The following is a 25,331-nucleotide window of genomic DNA, read 5'->3' as shown; positions in this document are numbered from 1 at the left end:
GATTTGCACAAACTAACATAAAGTAAAGGGCGTCCGAAGTATTTTTGTTACAAATTATCTGATATTTAGATCAGTACTATGTATTCACCACCATAATTATTTGGGACTTTACTCGATAAAATTTATCATGTTGCTCGACTGGTCTGCCCTGATCATTTATAAGCTGACCAAGTAGATGACAGTTTGGAGTTCACGCAAAATTCTGGCCCGAGCCCAGGCCCTAATTGTATCAATAATACGCCCATTATTTATATCATTTAAGTAAATGATGTGCGATATGAGTGCTCGGGTCAGATCTGGATCGGGTCGGCTACATGGAGTATCAGGTTTGATTGATCATTATATATAATATTAATAATTATATAAATATTTTTAACTACTATATTATTATTTTTTTAAATTTAACCTTGTATTACATAAATATTTTTTTTAAGAAGACAAATATTATACCATTTTCTCACACATTTCATAATGATGCAATGGTAAGTTTACAAAAAAATGGCAAATGGAAGTAATTGAAGAAATACCGTTGTAAGGTCTAGAAAATTCGAACTACATACCTGACTGCATGCAATATATGGTTTTACTAAAATATGTGTTTAATTATTTTAAAGTTTTAAATGCATGATTATTGCATGTATATGTGTTTTATTTCATGGTTTATTAAGGCTTCATGTATTAGGGCTTTTAGTAGTATTTCACGCTCGAACGAGAAACGGAGACCGGGGATAATTGAGGAAAAATATTTTTTAAATAAATTTTTTTAATTATTTTGTATATGGTGTAATTAAGTGAGATTTTCGAAAATGGGGCTTGGTGGGATATTTTTACTCTCCGGGTCATATTGTAATCCGACACGCAAAATTTTGGCTAGTTGGAGGACTTTTGAGAGTTCATACTACATTTTCAAAAACGTACCTAAACGAAATATTTTACGAGTGTGTAAATGGGTCTATTTTAAAATATTTTGGGCATAAACTTCTACTCCTCCTAATTATTTTAATTAAGGGTGCATTAGCACTCAATATTTTAATTAAACCTACCCCAAAAACCATATTCCCACCCTCACCTCTCTCGGCCACCCCTCCCCATTTTCCCAGCAGCCTCCATGAGTTCCAGCAGTAGGAGTGATCGTATTCCTCAAGAATTTACTTAAGAAACGTTGTCACGTCTCTCCAGTGTCCATCTCTCGCCTCGCTTTCATTATTTTTCGAGCGTTTAATCGCAAAGGCACGACCGATACCTCTATTTTCTCGTCTTTCACACCATAACACAAGTTTTTGATTGAACGTGCATGTTTTATTATCGTTCTAATGTTTTATGTGAGTTTTGAATGCATGTTCGTAGAGGAAACTGATTTGTATGAATTGATTCTAACGTTTTTGTTTCTTGGTTGAAGAGGCTGACTGGATGTGGAGGTAGGGGACTCAAACACGTCTGAATTATAGTGTTTAGCTGTTAGGATCAGACCGTGAGTCGGTTTGGTGATGGTGCGATCAGGTTACCTTGATTTAGGGCTTGGGACAGCTAGGTTGTGCGAAGGGCTGAGCGCAACATGCATGGGGCTATGGACCACGGCTAGGTCGATCCAAGAGGGTCTTAAGGTGGGCTAGGAAGGGTTGGTTCGAGCCTGGTCCGGGCTAGTTGAACATGGGGTAGAGGTTGGCTTCAAATGTTGTTTAGGATTTTTGATCTATAGGGCCAACGCCGCGGCGCCGCAACACCTGATCTTCGTGGCTGGGACTGCTGCAGCGCTGATGCCGGGCACCTAGGCGCTAATCAAGCACCGCAGCGCCACAATGTCAGCGCCTAGGCGCAAGCCCATTGTAGATGGGGTAGTTGTTTTAGCGCTTATGACTCGTTTGGGTGTTGATATGTCGATATGAGTGAGGTTATTGACATTTAAATTAGATCATACAGAGTTTGATTAGGAGTCTTCGAACTATGGTTTAGGATTGATTGAGTTCGGGTTAAAACCGGGTTTTCGATCCAAGTTTTAAAACGAATTATAGAAATTGATGCATGCGCTCGAGCTTACATCTAGGAAATGGTTATAAATGTGTTTTGAGGTGTTTTAATAAGTTTGGTTGGCTTCGGGTCGAAAAGTAAAACAGTCAATTAGGGTTTACCGGGGCAAACTTGTCATTTTTTACTCGGGTCAAGTTAGCAGTCATGGCAGCACCTTAAACACTAAAGTTGCATGTTTAAAAATGTATATGTTATTACGAGCATAAATTTTTATTAAAATACAAAATATACGTTGCATGCTTGATTTTAAAAAAATTTACGTATATGCATGATTTTATAAGTGATGAATACAATGACATGTTTTTGAAGGATGAGAGTTGGTTGTGACTAACACAAAAACGAACATGTAAGGCCAAGGCTCAGTGGATGGGTAATATTCTCGCTGATGTCCCCGCCATCGGGTACCGCGGTTATACGTAGATGGATCCATCGACTAGAGCTGATACGAAAGTCACAACTAATGATCTAAATTCAAATAAAGAAAATAAACACGTATATGTTGATATGATGAGATATGTTATGGAAACATTATGCTTGGACATTGTATGTTTAAGTTCATACTTTTAAAATCATGAAATGTATTTTAATTACAGTACTTTTCATTGTTGTATGTTATGTATATATACTTGCTATAACGATTCAGGTGTGTTGAGTCCTTAGACTCACTAGGTGTGAATGATGCAGGTGAGTACGATGAGTTTGAGACTGGAGGCGCCCAACACTGAGTAAGCGAAGCTGGGAGTGCGCACGATGACTCGAGGACCTTGCATATTTCCGCACTATATGTTTATGGGTCATGGATGAACACTGTTTTTTTTTTTTTACATTTTATATCTTTTTATATGTTGATGATACGACAAGCTTTGATTGTTGCGTTTGAGTTCTTTTCAAATAGTAGTCTAGGAATTTGATGATATTTAGGATTTATTTAACTGCTGTTATTTTTATTCAGTGATTGAATAAATTTTTAATACTCATAGTAGACTGTTTTCATTCGCATGTATGTGTAAGAGCATTTTCAAAATTAGCTTGCAAAAAAAATAAAATTCTAGCACTATTTTAGTAGCACGAGTCGTTTCAACTGTCATATTTTTAAATGATGGTGGAAAATCGAGGATGGACATTTGATGCTTTTCATTCTACCTTATCCATATATTTATGAAGGCATGTTAAGTTGATTATCACAACTATTGATAAAATTAGACTATTATGCAAATCATTGTTTGTATTACAGTGAAATTCAAAATGTTATGCAACAAAATCCGAGTCGAAAGTTCGTCATTGTAACCACGAAGTCAATCATGTTACTTTTATTATTTTTCTAATTTCTCTATTATTATATTTATATCATGATTAATATTAAAAATATACTATTTAACAAAATTATACGTATTCGTATAATGCTAGTGAATAAAATTATAATTACATTAACATAATATAAATAATACCAATAAATATTAATAAATTACTTAAATTACCTTCTCAAACATGGTTATACGGAATTTGTAATAAAATGAACGGACGATGTTAATATCTGAAATAAATAACAAACATTAACAGAAATATTACACAAAACAAAATATTACTTCTTAAGGCATTGGTTATAAATGTGTTTTTGAGGTGTTTTACGTATATGAATGATTTTATAAGTGATGAATACAATGACATGTTTTTGAAGGATGTGAGTTGGTTGTGACTAACACGAACACGAACATGCAAGGCCAATGCTCAGTGGATGGGTAATATTGTCTTCGATGTCCCCGTCACCGGATACCGCGGTTATACCTAGATGGATCCATCGACTAGAGCTGATACGAAAGTCACAACTAATGATCTGAATTCAAATAAATAAAATGAACACATATATGTTGATATGACGAGATATGTTATGGACACGTTATGCTTGGACATGCTATGTTTAAGTTCATACTTTTAAGATCACTAGCAAGAAGCACGTGCGATGCACGTAAATATTAATTATTTAATAAAAATTAAAATTTGATTTTTTAACAAATAATTTGAATCATTTTTTTATTTATATTGGTTTAATATTTTGTCATATTAGACGAATAAATTAATTGAAAACTTATATACCTTACATTCAAAATTGTTTCTCAAATTAAAATTCAAACCGTTGATTTTATGTTATATAATAAATTATAATGAGCATAATATATAGAACAAATTGAACTGAAACAAATTTTGAAAAAATATATATCTAAGCACCACGTATAAGGTATAATAACCTAAAAATCAACCAAATTAAGGATTTTATAAATGCATAAATCATAATTTATATAAGTGAAGCACACTAAGGACAAATAATTATCAATTTAAAATATTTGTGACTAACTTATCAAAATATATCAAAACTAATGAAATAATAATATTGATAATAAAATATAACATATAATATTCAATTTAAATATTATTTAACCTCCTATATAACTTTTTTACATTTTGCTTTAGATTTATATATCATAGATAAATTAATTTTCATATACATTAGTTAATGAATAATTTTTAAAAAAGTATATACTTTATATTTTTCATTAAGCCATCGATTACAAATTTATATATATATATATATATATATATTATGTATTTGTATGTGTTTAGTGATTGTATATTGTTGGGATCAAGAAATAATTTAGATGAGGTGGATAAACTCTTTAAAAAATATTTGCTTCTAAAATTTGTTTTCAATCATTCTTAGGCGGCTGAAAGATTTTCTCAAACGGTTAGAAATATGAACCACGTGAAAAGTGTGGACGACGGTTCAATATTTCTAATGATATTTTCAACCTATTGGCAATCTAAACAACAAGATATAGTTTGAAATGTAAAACTTGTGAAAAGTAAATACAAGGGAATTTTATGGATGTTCGGATAAAAACACTCATACTTCACCCTTTCTTCCTCTGTGGGAATGATTTCACTAAAGACTTTGTCTGATATATAATTTTTTTTTAAAAAAATGCTACTAAAATATTGAAATTTTTTATTATAGCTAATTCTCTTAATTTTTCTATCTGATTCATATTTTATGATATTATTAGTATATTAACATTCTTAATTAGTGATATAAACTCTACTAAAAAATTTATTAAATTTTTTACTTTCAATTCTTAGTTAAAAAAACATAAAATACATTAGTATTAAATTTCATATTATTATATTATTTTATACTTATCATGTTATTATACTATTGCATATATAATTATTTTGTTCTTATATCTTCTTGTGATACTATAACGATAGTTTATTACTTAATTAGAAACTACACTAAAACATAATTACAAAATTGCATTAAAATCATAAAATAACATGTAGAAAGAAAATTAAAAGGATAAATTAATATTTAAAGTTAGTATAAAGATGGAATATTTGAGAAAATTAATATAGGAGTTACATTTTATTCTCGAAGTGATATAAATTATTACAATCAATGTATATTATAGTGATAATTCATTAGCATTTGTCAGACTATTAATTATATATTAGGTGGAATAAATAAAAAATTTTGATATTTTATTTTTACACTTACAACAATTAGAAATTTACAAATACATCTTTATTGAATCTTTGGATTTGTATTGATGAGAATGTCATTTTTATCTTTTGACAATTGAAAAACATGACCAGTTATCTACACTTTTGTAGGTATATAGATAAAAAATATATTTTTATTATCAAACAGTTATTCATTTTTAATGCATAGATTTCCCAAAATATGTGTAGAAAATTTCCATGCAATTAATCTAAAAACACACAATTTAGGCGGATAGTAGAAAATTTGTTATTTTTTTTATACTTTTATAAGTATAATAGTAAAATCACAATACAAAAACTTTGCTCATGATCCATACTTTTATAGGTATATAGATAGATATAGATTTATAGGTATATAGATACATTACAATAAGGCTCTAAATGTCAATTAATTATTAGTAATGGTGAGTCATTTATATATGTCCTATTATTTTTATCTTTATATTACAATAATAATAAGTTTTATTTTGTTCAAGTTTGCACGAAGGGTATTTTATTAATGCACAATCGGAAAACAGTTTCTGATACGAATCCTCGTACGAATGAGAAGCAAACACGATTAATTAGAATCGCGCCCTCAATTCAATAACGAACAAGGATCAATTAGGTTGTCCTGATCTTTTGAAACAAGCAACGATTTGTGATATTCACCTCTAAGCGATTAACACTTAGCAACAAATATCAACGATAATAACAATCGAATTTCATACGAACCTTCAAAGAACTTATTTTGACAATCCGTGCGAAAACAATTGACAAACGCCACAAAGATGCAATCTTTGATAAGTTTGATTTTGTGAAGAACAAAGCAAAATGCCTTGCAAATTTGAGAGAAATCCTCAAGATATTTGATATATGTCTGAATTATCTCGTTCATGGTCTATTACAAGGCTTAAATAATCAACAAAAACCATAAAAAGTAGTGTAAAAAGTCATAAAGAAAGTTGTGAACAATTTCTACACGGCAGGGCGCGCGGCTACGCATGATCTCGCGCGGTGGCGTGCTATATACTGCATTCCCCAGCCTGGTGCACGCGGCAACGCCGAATCACGCGCTGTGGCACGCGCGGGACGCGCGGCCGCGCCGGTTCATGCGCACATGCGCGCGCGGGTGCGCCGCTTCTGGCGCGAGTGCCCGCGTGCTGCTGTTCTCATGGTCTTTTATCACTTGAATGACATTCCAAACACTTCCATTATTGTGTCCATGTTCCCCAAACTCCTCTAATTTAGACACTCATTTGTTGAACTTCCTTGGTAGCTCACCATGAATCCTTGAAGTGCTTCTTTAAACTTCTTGCTACGTCCCCTCGTTATAGGTCCTTCGTTATATTCTTTGTTGAACTCCACCACTTGCTTGAATATGCTTGATTCATCATCTTTAATCACAATCAAGCTTGAAAGTCCGAGGCAACAACGCATCTTAAATCTCCTTTCAACCATTAGCACGTAACACCCGGTCATATTCGTATCATACTCCCCTTCTTCAAAAAGATTTGTCCTCAAATCTTGTCTACCTACGCAAAAACGAAGCAAGTTAGTAATAACAAAATTTATATGACCAACATGCTTACCTTCAGGTTCAAGTTTGTAGGTGCTATTGCCCACGTGCTCCTTCAATGCTTTGAGCCCTAACTCCATGGTTGCCTTCACTGTCAATGTAACAACCTCAACATACACCAATTGACGAGTGACACCAAATGATAAGATATCATTAACTATTACAAAGATCAGATTTCTCCCCTTCTTAGACCTAGTCAACACCAAAATAATATCCATACACGTGTACGACCATAGCTCACTAGAAATAAGAAATAATTGATGCAACATATAAGAATCTAGGTTAGATGCCCTTTCCCCATATCCAATGCACCCTTCACTACACCTCTTAACATACCTCTTCATATGCAACCAACACATATAATCATGCATTTTATCAAAGATAAAGACACCACTATATGCATCACCAGCACGTAACTCATGCAATGAATTTAGAATTAACAATTTATCCTCCTTAAAATTGTATTCATTATGATCATAAAAATTCTTACGTGCAATGCATGTTTCACAATTCCACTCAATATACCTCCTCATATGCAACCATAGTAAAAATTCATGCCTCATATCTATGGCTCTAGTTACTTCATGGCTACCAATTAAACACATGTCATGTGCCTCAATATCAAGCAACAACTCATGCAATGGATGTAGGATGAGAAATTTATTTTCTTTAAATAGGTATTCATCATGAATAAAGAAATAATCATGTTCATCCTTGCACCTCTCAAAACCATCAAACAAGCATAAATCATGCAAATAGAACACCCTAAATATACTATCCATGTAATCTTCACAACCATCACCAATCAAATATAAATCATGGAAATAGGACATGTCACATGTACTGTCAATGCAATATCTTATCTTATCACAAAATCTAAGTCTAATGTATATAAACCCTTGTAGTAAACAAACCCCATCAACTTTGTAAATCGTGAGACGTTCAAAATTCAGAGTAGGTACATGCAATTCATCCATGGTCTCAAATTCATAACAATCAAGGAATAAGGATAAATTTACATCCGACCCCTTAACCACCAACTTTGCAACTCGCTCTACACATTCTTGAAAACAAAACGACACAAAATTAAGGTAAGGAAGCAAATCATACCTCCCAGTCGTTGCAGTGGTAACTACCCTTACCTCAAGGTGATTTCTCTTGACATCATATGGATCATCCCATTGCATTCTCACAGCAATAACACTGTCTCGCCTCCTCATCATGACTTCATCAGATTCCTGCAAAGATGAAGTAACAATGCTCGGGATTGAACCGGCTATATCATCACAATGAGAATAAACCACTTTGTACAAAGGTACATGAAATGGTTTATGCAATAATAAATAACGCTCAACCTCACTCTTTTCATTCTTTTAGGCCTTTAATTCAATTTTCTTTTCTTTATCTTTGGCCTCTTTTTCTTTTTCATCTTTTCTCTCTTTCTTATTTTCTATGGCCATCTCACTCTTTTGTTCACTCTTTCTTTCGGCCATTTCACATTTTTTTTCACTCAATTCGTGAATAAATTTCAATTGATCCTCAAGGACATTTGGATTCAATTGAACCAATGAAACAATTAGTTCATCAAGAAATTTATGTATGATAACCTCTCCTTGCCTAATCTCTTCCTCCAAAAGAGACAAATTAAGCATTTCTTCTCCACCTAATGATTCATTCTCAGTTGTATATCGTTCAACAACACTCAACTCACCAACTAGCGGAATACAACCATCATCAACTCTATTACCACAACCTCAAATTCAGATCCTTCTACAACCTCGACTTCATATCCCAGTTCACCAACAATCTCAACCTCCACTTGAGATTTAAGCTCAACCACAACATCAACCTTCATTTGAGATTTAAGATCAACTAGCGATTTTATTATGGTCTCCTCATCACGTGGACATTGACTGATATCATGCCCGACCTCAAAACACCGACAACATATAACATCACAAGTACTAGAAATTGAATTTTTACTTGTACCTTGATATTCATATTTTGTAGTTTCACGTCCCGACTGCTCCATTGGACTATCAATGATTTTCTCTCCCCGGTTGCTATACCCACTCCTCTCCTCACATCCCCTATCATCATCACAATGCAAATACAACGATATATTCCCTCCAAATCTTCTACGTCGCCTATCCTCATCATATTGCCTATCATGTATTTCATCTTCTTCACACCTCCTATATTTTTTTCGTAGAAGCTTAAACTCCTTCTCCCATATTCTATCCAACCCTCTCAACATTGTTTGAAATTGACGATCATCAACCATTATACCTGCAAGAAAAGGTTAGTAGAAAATAATAAAGAATAATGTTTCTCACCACGAATCCTCACTGGTCACTCCAATGAAAATTCACTCGACTCTCCCTTTTTTTTCTCTCTTTTTTTTCGTCACAACAAAATACTCACCGGTCAATCCAAAGAAATAACGGTCGCACTCAGGTGTTTTCACTCGAATTTGATAGTTCTCTCTAAGATGTGCTCAAGCTTTGTACTTGTATATCAAACTAACAAGATTCAACTCGTGGACACTCGCAACTATCTCACTTGGACTGCGCAAAACAAAGAACGCTAGAATAACGCAGATCTTACAACAATACAAAGGATAACACAGATTTGAAAACAGAAACGAAAGTATAACACAGATCTGAAAAAAGAATAAAATTTTAGAAAGATCTGAAAATAAAATCGAAAGGATAACACAGATCTGAGAACAGAACGAAATTTTAGACAGATCTGAAAATAGCAACGAAAGGATAAAAGATCTGAGAACAGAACGAAATTTTAAACAGATCTGAAAATAGCAACGATAACTTACTTGAATCAAAGAGAACCAAAAGCTCTGATACCAAATGATACGAATCCTCGTACGAATAAGAAGCAAACACGATTAATTAGAATCGCGCCCTCAATTCAATAACGAACAAGGATCGATTAGGTTGTCCCGATCTTTTGAAACAAGCAACGATTTGTGATATTCACCTCTAAGCGATTAACACTTAGCAACAAATATCAACGATAATAGCAATCGAATTTCATACGAACCTTCAAAGAACTCGTTTTGACAATCCGTGCGAAAACAATTGACAAACGCTACAAAGATGCAATCTTTGATAAGTTTGATTTTGTGAAGAACAAAGCAAAATGCCTTGCAAATTTGAGAGAAATCCTCAAGATATTTGATATATGTCTGAATTATCTCGTTCATGGTCTATTACAAGGCTTAAATAATCAACAAAAACCATAAAAAGTAGTGTAAAAAGTCATAAAGAAAGTTGTGAACAATTTCTACATGGCAGGGCGCGCGGCTGCGCATGATCTCGCGCGGTGGCGCGCTATATATTGCATTCCCCAGCCTGGTGCGCGCGGCAACGCCGAATCACGCGCTGTGGCACGCGCGGGACGCGCGACCGCGCCGGTTCATGCGCACATGCGCGCGCGGGTGCGCCGCTTCTGGCGCGAGTGCGCGCGTGCTGCTGTTCTCATGGTCTTTTATCACTTGAATGACATTCCAAACACTTCCATTATTGTGTCCATGTTCCCCAAGCTCCTCTAATTTAGACACCCATTTGTTGAACTTCCTTGGTAGCTCACCATGAATCCTTGAAGTGCTTCTTTAAACTTCTTGCTACGTCCCCTCGTTATAGGTCCTTCGTTATATTCTTTGTTGAACTCCACCACTTGCTTGAATATGCTTGATTCATCATCTTTAATCACAATCAAGCTTGAAAGTCCGAGGCAACAACGCATCTTAAATCTCCTTTCAACCATTAGCACGTAACACCCGGTCAGATTCGTATCAGTTTCAATTATACACACTTTTATAGATATAGATATAGATTACAAAATTATAATAAAATAATTGGAAAAAATGTAGAGAGAAAAGTAAAAAGATAAAACATTTAAATGTAGTATAAAGATGTGTTATTTGATAAAAATTAATATAAGAGTTACATTCTATTATTGAAATGTGTATAAAAGGTTAATTTTGTCATTGCACAATTGGAAAACAATGTCATTTATCCACACTTTTATATGTACTAGGAAAAGACACGTGTGATGCACATGAGAACACGCCTCTATTGTTGCTACATGTTGATAAATAAATGAGTTAAGAAGAGATTAGTAGTTTGAAACTAATTAATGATTTTCATCTATTTTATTTGGTCAGGCAGTAAAAAATAATGTAATATAATTTATACAACATGTATTATAAAGTGAAAATGTTATTTGTTCAAAAATTGTTGTGTATTTAAAAGGTAAATGAATTTATAATTGTTGCAAAATATATTAGTAATCAATCTTAAAAATATAACATAGAATTGATGTCATAACAAAATTATTAAAATAAATATGAGATAAAGAAAAAATATAATCCATAGTGTTGATCATATTAATTTACCACTATTTATTTAATTTAAGAAAAATAAAATATAATGTAGATAATGCATTTAAAACCTTAAATCAAATAATTATGTCAATCTTATCTTATTTTATAATGTTGACTTTTCTCTCATTCACGATATTTTCCTTTGTCATTCGTATTTTCTTCTTCTTGAAAGAAGCAAGATCATCATCATCTTCAATAAGAATTCTTGTGAGATTGTCGCCATCAATTATATGCATTTTCATATCTTTATTCTTTGATGATTCTTTTCTTGGACGACCTCTCTTTTTTTGAATTTTTTTATGATGAAAATCTTTCCTTGCGAGAGAAGCAATAATTTCATCATCCTTAATCTCCATCCTTGTAATGTCGTCGTCTTCTATTATTTGTTTGCCAATATCGTTAATGATATTTGTTGGACATCCTCTTTTCTTTATAATTTCTTCTTGTTTGAAATCTACTGATATCTTTTTGCTTGCATCGTTGTTGTTGTTGAAATTTGTGCTTGGATTTTGAATGCCTTCAATTACAAATGCTAATGTTCCGTCTTTTATTTCAACCGACTTGTCCATTTTGAGAAGAAATGTATATTCTTTTCTATTTGGTGTCTCTAAATGCTTGTAGTATATTGAAGTGTTGTCATCCTATAGATAAAGAATATTTTATTAGTAATTGGTAAATATATATATTGTTTGTAAAAAAAATCATTATTTGTATACCTTAGTAATGGAATCGATATAATCTTCAACGCTGCAGCCAATAAAAACATTTGCGACATTTCCGAACAATGTAACCCTTGCAGTGTCAGTGCCATCATTTACGCTCATCGTTATTCTATATCTACAATAACAATTTAATGTAAGGCATTATTATCAACTCATGTAAACTTATAGATATAATATTTAAATGTAATTTTACCTTGACACAATATTGATATTGAAGTCTATGCAGTTATTACAGCTCCGGGTTTTCATTGTTTTGTTGACTGATTTTGAGCAATTACTACATGCTTCGTACCATGGATTCGCCTTATTTTCTATCTCATGTATGTATGCCTTGAAGCAATAGAATTTGTTCTGTATTTGTTAATAAGTGAGATACATGAAGTCAAATTAAATATCAAATTGTGATTCCCTATCTCATGTTTTATAAATATCATTTATAAAATAAGTTCTCCATTGAGTAAACATTAGAAAAAAATCGTGAAGTAATAAAAATAAATTGAATAATAAATGATACGTAACCTTTGGCAGAATATTAATCTGATTGAGAATTTGCCTCAAAGTAATTTCTTCAGCATCTTTAATTTGATGTGTCATGCATAATTCATCTATACTTCTATCTTTGAAGTTGTTACCTAGCCTGTAGTAGAATGATTAACATAAAGATACTTACAAACTTGAATAGTGAAAAGAATAAATATCAATATTATAGTTTTGTTAAAAACAATCGAAAATAATCATACCATATATTTAATGTTTCTTTTTCTATGCAAGATGGATTTGTGAACATTGTTGTTGTTGTTGTTGATTTGAGTTGAAACTTTCCTATTATCAGCAGTCATAAGGAGAAGTGGTCAGTAATGCTAATGAATAATTATTGGAAATATGTATTATGAAATTTAAAAAAATTTGCCTTCAAAGATATGTCTTTTCAAGTTACAGAAAGCTATAACCGGTTTATCCATATCTATCTCTTGTAAAAATAGTCCTTCGTTAATAGCAAGATCATCCCATAAAGTAATTGTTATAGTATCTAGCCTTTAAGAAGAGGAACAAATAGTTGAAATCTTTAAAACTATATGTATTAAATCATATGTCGTAAAATTTTAATACTAAAATAATGCTTAGAAAAATATTATTTTGCATTTTTTTTAATAAAGACATATAGATAAAATAAATACTCACAAATGATTTATAAGTACTATCTCTCTTCTATATCCGATGATGTTCATATCTTTTTTGTGAAATTTATTAAGCTGTCGAACTTCCTTCAGGACACCAATTATATCTGCAAAATTTTTACAGCATTTGATAATTTCATTACATAAATCTAGAAAGTTTTTATTGTTCGCATAAACCGATACCTATATCGTCATTAGTATGTGATTCTCTTGTCGCATCATTGAACAGGGTAAATCCAGAAGTCACATTGGAACAAGTGAATTGAGTTTGTAGTTCGTCAATTGTCGTCTTTGTTTGGAAAATCAGTTCTATCCATTTGTTGACATTCGGATAGTTATTGTTGACTTCTTGAATAATCGGATCGGAGATGATGTAAGTTTTGTTTATCTTCAATTGATCTTGAAAAAAATCTATTGTGTTCGAGAACATTATTCCATGTATTTTTGTTCCCTTCAATGAAAACGGAAATTTTTTTTTTTATTATTTTAACAACAATTTAAAATATACATGAATAGGGAAGAAATTACCTCTTCGTCCACAAAGATCAGTTTTCTAATAGGCTTCGAATTCGATTTGGCGGGTATTTGGTTTCCCTGTCGTACTACTTTAACTTTTATGGAAGCATTATTTTGACTCGGTTGCAACGAGATGATAGGACATATGTGCAAGGTGTCCATTTGAGGTATAAGATTTTGTACTCTATAATTGGCATGACACAAAAAATGTTGAGAAAGAAATATATTAAACAACAGTAATAATTTAAATAAATAATAAGTATATTGAAAATAATAGAAGTTGATAGATATTTGTCTACCACATTGTGATTGAAATATAATATTTTGGCATGGTACACAAATCGAATGGGTTCTTAATTCAAAATGTTTGGAAAATGAAATAATTACAATTATTTAAAAGCAATGGAACCTTGGGTTAAAAAAGTTGATGCTTTGATTTCACCAAGTTTTTCTTTCAATTCATGACTCTATTCAACACAAATACGTTTAATAGAATGCACGAAGATTAAAGACTACCTGTCAAATTTTGATTTAAGGAGTTTCAACTTTGAATGAATATCCAGCCTACCTCCAAATCCCCAGCCTTCTCCGAATTTCGAAACGCGTTTATGCAAACTTGTAGCGAAAATTCATGTGTATTTTTGTCGAATACATTTGAAAGTATTACACTATATATATAATTATTAATATAATAATAGAGTCTTAATAGAATCTTTCTTATCTTGTGTTAAACAAATCCTTCTTATCTAGAGTTCTTCTTATCTTGTGTTAAAAAGAATCCTTATTATTTAGAGTTCTACCGAAATAATAACTCAATTAAAAAAGATAATATAATTTTATTTAAAATTACTTAATAAATTATTATAATCATGTTAAAATAAGTATATGTGTTTCATAACCTGTAATGCTTATTTTAAAATATAATTATAATTGGAGCGTGTGAAATTTTATTATTATAAAAATTACCTATGTAATGATCCTAATTCAATTAGTCGTTCATTTATTAAGTTTTAAGTAGATGTATTATAGCTATGGCGTATCAAATCTAAGAAAAATCAAATCAATTTTGCTAATCTCTTTTTTAATATTAGAATAACTAAATTTGATATCATATTATGTTTTTTGATAAATCAAAAATACTATTTATATCGAATTACAAAATTTTATCTTTTTATTTATTACAGATTATCATCTCGTATAATTTTTTTATAAACCAAAAATACTTTTTTTGCTCGATTGAAAGAATTACACTACATATATAATTATTAATATAATATTAGAGCCTTATTAGAATTCTTTTTATCTTGTTTTTAAAAAATCTTTCCGATCTAGAGTTCTTATCTCGTGTTAAAAAGAATCCTTCTCATCTAGAGTTCTACCGAAATTGAAACTCAATTAATAAACATAATATAATTTTATTTAAAATTGCTTATCAAATTGTTATAATCATGTCAAAATAAGTTTATGTTTTTCAGAACCTTTAATTCTTATTTAAAATATCATTATAATTGGAGCTGGTCAAATTTTTTTATTTTGATATCAAATAGTAATTTTGATAAAATAATTGGAGCTGGGCAAATTTTTTTATTTTGATATCAAATAGTATTTTTGATAAATCAAAAATACTATTTATCTGGAATTACAAAATTTTATATTTTTATTTAATACAAATTATCACACACACACACACACATATATATTAAATTCTAAAGATTTAGAGTAACTAAATTTGATATCATATATCTCGAATTACAAAATTTTTGATATCATATATTTGAATTACAAAATTTTCTCTTTTTATTTAATAGAAATTTTCATTATGTTTTGTTAAAAACTAAAAATATTTTTTTTCTCGATTAAAAATTTTTCTCTTTTTATTTAATACAAAATATCATCAAACCAATCTTAGTACAGATTGTGAAACAACATATTGTATTGAAGTGAGGAACAGTGTGTTGCTCTCCAAGTATACCTTGGGCCAAAACATTCTAAAAATAAATATTAATGTTTACTCCTTCAAAATCTCCAGGGGAACCTTTTTATTTTCTCTAAGCCAACCCCTGCATTCAAAATTTATGATATAAAACAAATAACAGCAAAAAATGGCTTAAAATTCAAGTTCAAAATCAAAATACTCTTGAAGGAAACCAAGCAAGATAATGTTTATAGATTGCATGAAAAAAATAATACATGATTACAATTAAGACGGAAAAAACCACGACATTTTGTTCTCTAGGAACTTTAAGCACTTCCCATGCTCATTCAAAACTTGAACCCGTGCTTTTCAAGCAACACAGAAACATATGCTAATTCCTAAGCAGATTCATTAGATTTGGACTTGAAGTAAGCCTTTAATATAAACTGGGAAAGAAGGGGAACTTGAATATCACGCACTTAAGCTACTCCAAACATGTCTGAGCGTAACATATCTCAGATACACATGTACAACAGACATTATTCACATGCGATATGCATAAGTAACATGACTTCATGCTCATAAAAACTTCATATAAGGCATGCAATAGCATAAAGAATATTTGTGTATCATTAGGAAGTTTCATATATTGTCATATTATTAAATCAGTGAGCTAACGTAACTTTGTAAATTATTTAACAAACAAGCATCACTCTTTACAGATGCAAAAATTAAACATAACATACTGGAGAGCGGAAGAATTGTAATGGATTTGACAAATTCACAGTTCCTAAACAATTGATTCTTGAAGGAGTTATTATTGACAACCCTTTACAACACATGAGACTGGTAATTTTAAGAGCTTTGCAAATAATATAGCAATTGGGTATACGAGTATCATAAAATTCGGAACATAATAATACAAGTGGGACCACCTTTTAAAACCAAAATTGTGGTGGTGTAAAAATAACACAATAAAACTGTAGAAAATTGAACTGAATGATGCAGGACACAACAAGAAACAATACCAGAGAACCAGTCGTCGAAGGCAATCAGAAACAAAAAAGGCCGTAAAAAAACACGAAAAGGGCAAAAGAATCCATCAAATATCAAAAACCGCGTAAGCGTAGAGGTTTCTCTTTGATCAGTCACATCAAGGAATATGAAATGCATAGAAAATTGCCTACAGTCCAAAGCTTAGGTATAGGAAGATTTTCACTTCTTCAAAATGTGGTCATACAATTCACGAGCACTTCTTCCCTCCTTGTAAAAAGCGTTCTTTGCTTTTGTCATTGTTGATTCGTATATTATGATTCTTTCATCAATCATCTTCTCTGCGAACCTCCTTAAATCTGCAAGCCTTCCCATATTACATAAACCAAGAAGCACTATGTTGGCACTATCATCACGTGGTAAATGTTATTCTTAACCATATACTTCCACATCTCAATTGCCATCTCTGGATCATCACCATCAAATAATATTTTGATGCCAGCAGTAAAGAATTGTGTCCCGAAAAAATGCTTACAAGATAGTATAGAACCAGGAAAACAGAGAGGACCTCATTTTATCTGCTTCAACCCTTTTTAGGCTGGGCATTGCTGGGAAAAAGCTCTTGCATGCTTCCATGGCTATGTCAATCTGAAGTAATATATAGAAATAAAACATGTTTAAACACCATAATCATGACGTGTCCTACATAAAATAGAATATTCAATTTAGACATTCTGAAAAATAAACAGAAAAGAAAAAAATAAAGTTTCAAAAAGTAAATAACACGGAAGATATCAATGAGTGTAAAGGTAAATTCTTTTAACTCCCATTTGTCAATATTAGTATTATAGTGTGGCTCAACAAAGCTTAGTTCACTTCAGCAATAACCAGAGTCCAATATGACCGGCATACTTAAGAAAGAATAATTTAGCAGAAATTTTTATATGGCATAATTTTTCTATATCAGGATAGCCTTATTGTTATACGTCTTCCGATTAATTCGCAACATGTATATATGCTATTCCAAAGACTAAAGTAATCGAATCCCACATTGAAACTTAAAAAACATACACAAATACGTGAGAAACAAATAACATCATTTATGTAGGAAGCTATTCCAAGGATGTAGGACAATTCAAATAGTGAGCTTTATTTTATTTGCTCAATTTTTTGTTCGAAAATGAATTTTGATTATCTTCGACGCCAACTGGAAATTGTTTTGAAAAATTGTGAAAAACAGAACGAAAGATAAAATCTTCAAGTTCGACGTACTTAAGCTTTGTCCTTTCACCCAAATTTGTTGCAATGCAGTCTCTTTTACTTCCACTCTTTCCCCTTGACTGTGGCCGTCTCCTGGTCTGCAAATTCAGATTTTTTAGTAAATATATCAATTTCATACATGCAATATCAAAATTATTCTGACAAATAAGTTAATGAAATTATGAACCTTGACGAAGAACTTCTTTGTATACAACATTTTTTGTTCTTGCATCATCAATATTTGTAATTGAATTTGGCTTTATCAAGACTTTTGTAGCGGACATTGAAGTGCCTCTAGATAATGCAACGTATAATTGGCCATGTGAAAACACAGGTTGTGGTAGGTATATACCAACAATTGGTATAGTTTGACCTTGTGCCTTATTAATTGTCATTGCAAAGCACAAACGAATCGGAAACTGTTTTCTTCTTAATTGGAAAGGATATCCCTCGTTCTCAGCAGGAGACAAAGGTATTCTTGGAATAAAAACATGTTTTCCAGCATGATGTCCAACAGTTATTTCTGCATGGATGACATTGTCTTCAAATTCCTTACAAACCATTCGGGTTCCATTACACAGGCCTTCAGATGGATCTAAATTTCTCAATAGCATAACTGTACAGTTTTTTTTCAAAACCAAACGATGAGGAGGCATTCCATTTGGAGTCAAGGTATTTAAAAATTCTTGGGGATAAAAATTATGAGTATCGTCAACAGCTTCATCAAAGCTTGCATATGTTTTACCTTCACCTGGGAAAAATTGAATAATTTTCTCATTCAACTTGTCAACATATTCATTTTTCGAAGTAAGTATTGCTCGACTTGTCATATATGCTGTTGATTCAGCATTTTCTTTTAGATTTGGGAATATGTGATTTATTAGCATTTCTTCAGAAGACTCCTCATCATTTTTGCTATACTTGATAATCATTTCATCGGGAATTTTGATATTGCCTTCACTATCGGTAGGTTCAATCCCACTGCCTACTTGTAGCAAAAAATCGCTAAAAACAGGGTCAGATTTTGATCTCATATTTTCTGTTAGAGTCATATGTTGCATTTGTTTATACAAATAAGATTTTACTAAACTTGCATTAATTGTTTCTTGAATTGTGGCTTTCGGAACTACCGGCAAAACTTGCATGAAATCTCCTCCAAGAACAACCACCTTTCCACCAAATGGTTTTTGGATTCCCGTTATATCTTGTAAACTTCTATCAACAGTTTCAATTGCTATCCGGTTTGCCATCGGTGCTTCATCCCATATAATTAATCGTGTTACACGTAACAGTTCTGCAAGTCCACTTTGTTTTGATATTGTACAATAGCTTTCTTCATGCAAATCAATTGGGATTTTAAATCGGGAACGAGCTGTTCGACCACCAGGTAATATCGAAGCTGCAACTCCCGAAGTTGGGGTAGCAAGGGCAATCATATTTCTTTGCCTAACATTTGCTAGCAAAGCACGATATAAATATGTTTTCCCAGTTCCACCAGGTCCCCATTGACAAAAAAAAGGCCACTTCCAATGGAATCTAAGCACTCGAGAATTGTTGAGAATGCTTTTCGTTGCCCTGCATTTAATTTGGATTGAGCTAACAAATCGTCAGGTGATATTTCGATAGACATTTCCTCTCGAGCTTCTGTACAAACATTATCATTGTACTCATCTATTTCAATAGTTATTCTTGGCAAATCAAAAACATGAATACTTTTTCCCATACTTTCCAAAATAAAATTCAAGTTTTGCAATGTCTTTGATACCAAAAATTCCTTGTTGCCATCATTTTCTTTCCTAAAATCTTCGGACATCGCGTCAAAGTAAGTGTCCCATAATTTTCTGACATCGGATGGCTCACAATATACTAATATTGTTGCAAAAAGTCTTCTCAAAGCATATGGCATTTGGAAGCTCATAGCCTCATTCAAACACTCAAAGTTGCTCTGATCTGATTCAAGCAACCCCTTTCTCTGTGCTGCTTCTTTGAATGTGAAACAAATCTTTCCATTAACCGTTAACAAATAGATAAAAGAAGTAGGTCCTCTTACATGATTGAGCAATAATCTTAAATAATACCTTTCTCCTTCTGTAGGATTTGCACCATTTATACGTCCAATAACCTTTACTTTTTTTCTTTCATACCAACACTTGTTTCTTTTGTCCCATACATAATGTTCTGGGAATTCGGCATACAAATAAGATCTTGCTTTAGAATTTATTGAGCACATATGAAAAAATTCAGTTAGCATCGTCTTTGAGGTCAATTCGTGTTGAATGACATTTTCCAAATTTTGATTCCTCCAAAATGTGATGCATTGTTTGTTAGGCAAGTGTAATGCCAAACTTATTACAGCCGGGGATATCTCGTTTAAATAAAATTCAAATATTCTCCACAGTGCTTCTTGTGCTGAGACCCACCTTGCATCTTGAAAGTTCTTAATCTCATCCACAACAGTATCACTATTGCTGGAGGCAATATGCACAACAACTTTATCATGTCCTTTATATATATATTTGCAAAGATATTTGACAGCCGTCAATCTAGAGCATACTTCGACATTAACATGACAATCATACCTTAACAGAAGGTAAGAATTGTGAGGAACAGCCCATTGATTGTTTAGTTTTGCCTTTCGTATATCAACTATTTGCCCATCATTTCTTCTTCTATAAATTGGATAATCATCTTTTCCTTGTGTTGTACTTTGACAAAACTGGCGTGGATAGTTGCTTTTACAACGCCCAGCAATCATACAAGTATTCTTTTTATTTAAATCCCCACAAGGACCATGCATCATATACTTCACAACAAAATTATGAAGGTTGGGATTTTTGTCTTTGTTTGGTAATTCTGCTGATACATAGTAATCAAAATTTTCAGGACCATTGATTTTAGAATCTTGCCTCAAAATAATCAACATGTGCATATGAGGCAACCCCCTCTTCTGAAATTCCACCACATAAACAAAAGCAGCAACCACTCCGAATATTGACTTGGTAATTATTTGATTTTTTAAATCTTGTAACTTAGCTCGAAATACCCTGGTAGTTAAATCAGGTCGATCCTGAGGTTGTTGACCTTCTTTCAAATTATCTGTTATCTCTTTCCATTCTGGATTACAAGTCATTGTAATGAAAAGATCAGGTTTTCCAAACTTTCTTACTAATGCCATTGCATCAAGATATCTACGACGCATATCCCTTGGTCCTCCGATAAACGATGCTGGAAGAACTATTCTTCTTCCAATTTCATTTCCTTTTGTTTCTCCATTTATAATGCTGTCAACGATACCTTGATAAAGTTCTGACCTCATTTCCGCTTGGTTCCTTCTAAAGTAATCCAATCTAGTTGTTTCAAGCTTAATATACATATCAACTGCATATTGTTGCAACAATCTTCCAGCATATAAAAGCATCGATGGCATGTTATCTCTTATTTGGAATTTGTAACAATAGTACTCTCGGCAAGAAACCATCTTTTGCTTGTCTTTGTTGATTACTATGATAATATATTAAATTAAAAAGTGAAAAAGTACACATTCAGAATATGACATTTTTCACAATTTACAAATAAATATTATATATAATACAAATAAAACCATGCATTATATTACAAAAATTAGAGAAATATTATATAGTGAATTGGTAAAAGTTCTGACAATGTATTAAATTAAATAAAACAAATTAGATAAATACACAAAGCATAAAAACACCAAAACATCATTGATACATGTATAATCTTAATGTGGTTGCAACTAAAATACATAAGATGCATATTAAATAAGTGGTAGTGAAATCTTTTGAAAAATTCAAAGTCTTGACATGTGGATTCAATTATTTCATCTATCATGGAAGTTAAATATTTGTAAAAGTGATGAAATCTAATACTTTAAATATATATAGATTGAAAAGAAAAAAGACAGAAACACGTACCATGTTGTTCATCTTGAAGGATATTTTCGATAGAAGAAAAGTTAGATTGGACGGAAATATTATCTTGAATTTGATTATTAGCTTCCATGGACTTGTATTTGGGAATATTTTGATGCCAACCATTCTCTCCATTCGGAAAAAGAAGCGGATATTGTAAAGGATCATAACAACCAAAATAATGTTTAATTCTATGACTCTGACCATTGCATCCATGAATTACGATGTCTCTATCATATGGTATATTAGCATTATTGCCTTCTATCCAAATGGCAGCAACTTGATCAGCTGTAGGTGTATTGTAACATCGTTGATCCACAACAGCATTTTTACAAATATGTAGCCTAATTTCCTCAAGAGACGACCAATCATTTATTCTGCGTAATAATTGAGCGTAAGGGTTTCTCTTGAGAACCTCCATTAATAGTCTCATTGTCTCTTCATCGATATTAGCATTGCCCATCACATTCATTCTATTATTTAACTCATTACTTGTATCCCAAAAATACAATTGAAAATGAGATGGACCAGCCTCACCGGGCGACATAGGTGGAAGAGTGTGGAATATTTGGCCTAATGCTCGAAACGTGTAAATTCAATGATTTAAAGAAGCAAGTTCTTTGTCAATTTTAACTCCAAAAGAAGTAAAAGAGAAGAGACTATTATAAACTCTAATTTTTTTCCGAAAATCAACAGCTTTGTGAGATTGATTTCCAGTGAACAGATCTATCAATTCAGACGGCATCACAGTGTTTGCCAACTTAATTTTACCATTGTCACAACAAAATGTTGGAGATTCAAATTCAAACTTTCTCGCTTCACAGTAGCGACATATATTCATAGGTTTCAATTCGTGCAGATCAACAAGTGATTGACCTAAAAAAATATAAAAATATGATAAATATAAAACAAATATGCAGTTTCCCGATACTATATAAAAGTGTATGGAATGAAACTTGATTTTACCTTCATGAATCAAAGCTTTCAGCAACCAAATTGTATTTTCCTTATTTAATTTTGTAGATGTGCTGAATTCACATTCGTTTAATCTTTTTTTCCTTCTAGAATTAACAACATTATTAATGTAATGACGTTTTTTATCTATTGACAAATTTGAATATTTGTTTTCGAAAGTGCAACACCTATTAAATGTCAATAAATCTGCAATTTAAAAAAAAAATCAAACAAATTGTTAGGAATCAAATTTGGATATATATTATTAAATTAAATACTACAAATTTGAAAATTTCATTTGATGTACCTTGGTTAGTATGATTTTCAACTGATGGATTGGTTGCTTCAAAGAACTTACTGTTTAGCAACACAATTAGTTACAACTTTTTAGTTCAATATATTATCAAAGATGCAAATGACATTAAATAAATATGGCTTTTTATCAATACCTCTTCGAATATGAGGAAGAAGCTTTTCTGCCCATAATAAATAGAAATTTTGTAAATTCTACAAACAGGGGCTAAAATTTCTGTTGATACCTCGAATCGACGCAACGATTGTACCTACATCCAAAGATATAACAAATACCAATTATTAGTACCAAAATCAATAGATATCATAGAAAGATTATGACGAGATTTTTTCGAATATGTATTTATTTCTAAGTTTTGACGACGTAAGACGACAATAATACTAAATTTATTATAATTAAAATTTAATTATTCAAGACAATTTAATTTGTTTACATAATTAATTAATTATTTTAAAATATACGTTTAGTTAACAATAATTTTCAATATTAATAAATAAGCAACTCTAATATAAATAAGACAACTATTTATTATCTTTCGTAAATTAAATCACTAAAGGCCACCATTTTCACCCTCAAAACTCAGCTCATCTTCTTAATTTTATAGTACAACTTCATTGAACAATACAATGTAATGATTTTTTTAATTATCTATATATACATATTTTGATAATAATATAATTTATACATTAATTTCAAGCTCATCTCAACTTCAAATCATGAATTCATCTTTGTGAGATCGGGTTGATACAATTTTATTTTCTCGATACATATACATCTCCGATCGAAACTCCTATCTTTTATGGCATATGGAGAGTAATTCACCAAAAGATCGATGAGGTTGACTAACAGGCCGTAAGAGTTACTGTACTTGACCTCATTTCCTTTCCACCTTAAATGCACACTATTTAAGTATGTTAACATAGATGCAAAGTTACTGTAGTCGTCCCCCATCACTGAAAGAGCCAGAAATTCCAAAACTTGACTCGAAAATAGATCAAATCTGTGATCTTCGATTGTCATCGCGCTGAGATTCCATATGCATTTTGGTATAGCTCCGGAAACCTTGTTTGATGAGAGGTCTAAGATTTGAAGTTCAGTTAAGCCACATAAGCTTAAAGGTATGCTGCCAGTGAACTCATTGGAGCGTGGGCTTAGAACAGTAATCATTCTAAAGCTACATCCTACCCAAGTTGGAATATTGCCTGTTAGCCTATTTTGCCCGAGATCTATAATCTGCAAGCTTGTGCAATTACTCAAAGCTTTTGGGATGATTCCTGATAAACTATTATTCCTTAACACCAAACATTTTCGGTACTAAATCTTTAGGTGCTGCTCACAAGTTACTTCTTCATCCAAATGAAATCACCTTTAAAATTTTACATCGTCCACCGCTTCTATTTGTGGAGAAATTTTAGAAGGTTTATTGTTTACAAGGACATAAAAATAGAATTCTATGACAAATAGAGCAAATCATTATCATTACATATAATCGTACGACCCAAATTAACATTACTAAGCAAGAAAACAAGAATCACCGGATCGGAGAAAGGATGTAACATGTTAAGGGAGCAAAGCCATACCACTGAAAAGCACAAGAAACTTATACGTGCTCCATTGTGGTTAACTTCACAAAGTTTTGAAACAAAATACTGCACAACATTCCTACCCCAAATTGTATGATTTTTTTCCTCCTCCACAGAAAAACAGAGAGAGACAAATTCAACAATAGGTCTTTCGATGAATTTTTGCACAGAAACAGGGGGACTAACAGCAAGAAAATTGAAATAACCCCCTCTAACTGGTACCACAAGTCGAACTAAATTGATAGTTAAAAAATCACTCACCGGCAGCCTATGAAACTCGAGCTAGGACAAGATTTCGAACTCCAAATGCCTTGAAAATTTAAGTCCGAGCAACGGCGGAGGCCCGGTGCGGTGGATGAAGGCGGAAGAACGATCGGAAGGAAAAAGATCGTCGACTACGTTGCGAAATACCCCTCAATATC

At 32.0% G+C, this 25,331-nt stretch overlaps 2 protein-coding genes across 2 annotated transcripts; both read right to left on the bottom strand.

Annotated features, from left to right (window-relative positions):
* Positions 1 to 16,902: 16,902 nt before the first annotated feature.
* Positions 16,903 to 19,698, bottom strand: LOC142547732 (uncharacterized). The gene is made up of 3 exons (XM_075656158.1): positions 18,315 to 19,698; positions 18,140 to 18,225; positions 16,903 to 17,515 (listed from the first exon to the last, which is right to left on the bottom strand). The coding sequence occupies exons 1-2, from the start codon at positions 19,561 to 19,563 to the stop codon at positions 18,185 to 18,187; spliced, it is 1,290 nt and encodes a 429-aa protein (XP_075512273.1). The 5' UTR covers positions 19,564 to 19,698; the 3' UTR covers positions 16,903 to 17,515; positions 18,140 to 18,184.
* On the bottom strand, positions 19,584 to 23,269 carry LOC142547728 (uncharacterized). Its single transcript, XM_075656146.1, has 2 exons — positions 23,026 to 23,269; positions 19,584 to 22,935 (listed from the first exon to the last, which is right to left on the bottom strand). Exon 2 carries the CDS (start codon positions 21,603 to 21,605, stop codon positions 19,584 to 19,586), a length of 2,022 nt encoding a protein of 673 aa, XP_075512261.1. The 5' UTR covers positions 21,606 to 22,935; positions 23,026 to 23,269.
* Positions 23,270 to 25,331: the final 2,062 nt, after the last annotated feature.

This window comes from Primulina tabacum, chromosome 5, assembly GCF_025594145.1.
Source record: "Primulina tabacum isolate GXHZ01 chromosome 5, ASM2559414v2, whole genome shotgun sequence".
Classification (NCBI taxonomy): Eukaryota; Viridiplantae; Streptophyta; class Magnoliopsida; order Lamiales; family Gesneriaceae; genus Primulina; species Primulina tabacum.
The sequence above is the reverse complement of the archived record's forward strand: the minus strand, read 5'-3'. Positions and strand labels throughout refer to the sequence as shown.

Excerpts from the sequence above, each read along its gene's own strand:
- LOC142547732 (XM_075656158.1), bottom strand. The coding sequence starts at position 19,563 with ATGATTGCCCTTGCTACCCCAACTTCGGGAGTTGCAGCTTCGATATTA. Across the intron at positions 18,226-18,314 it reads CAAAGAAGTTCTTCGTCAAG|ACCAGGAGACGGCCACAGTC; the intron begins GTTCATAATTTC and ends CTGAATTTGCAG.
- LOC142547728 (XM_075656146.1), bottom strand. The coding sequence starts at position 21,605 with ATGGTTTCTTGCCGAGAGTACTATTGTTACAAATTCCAAATAAGAGAT.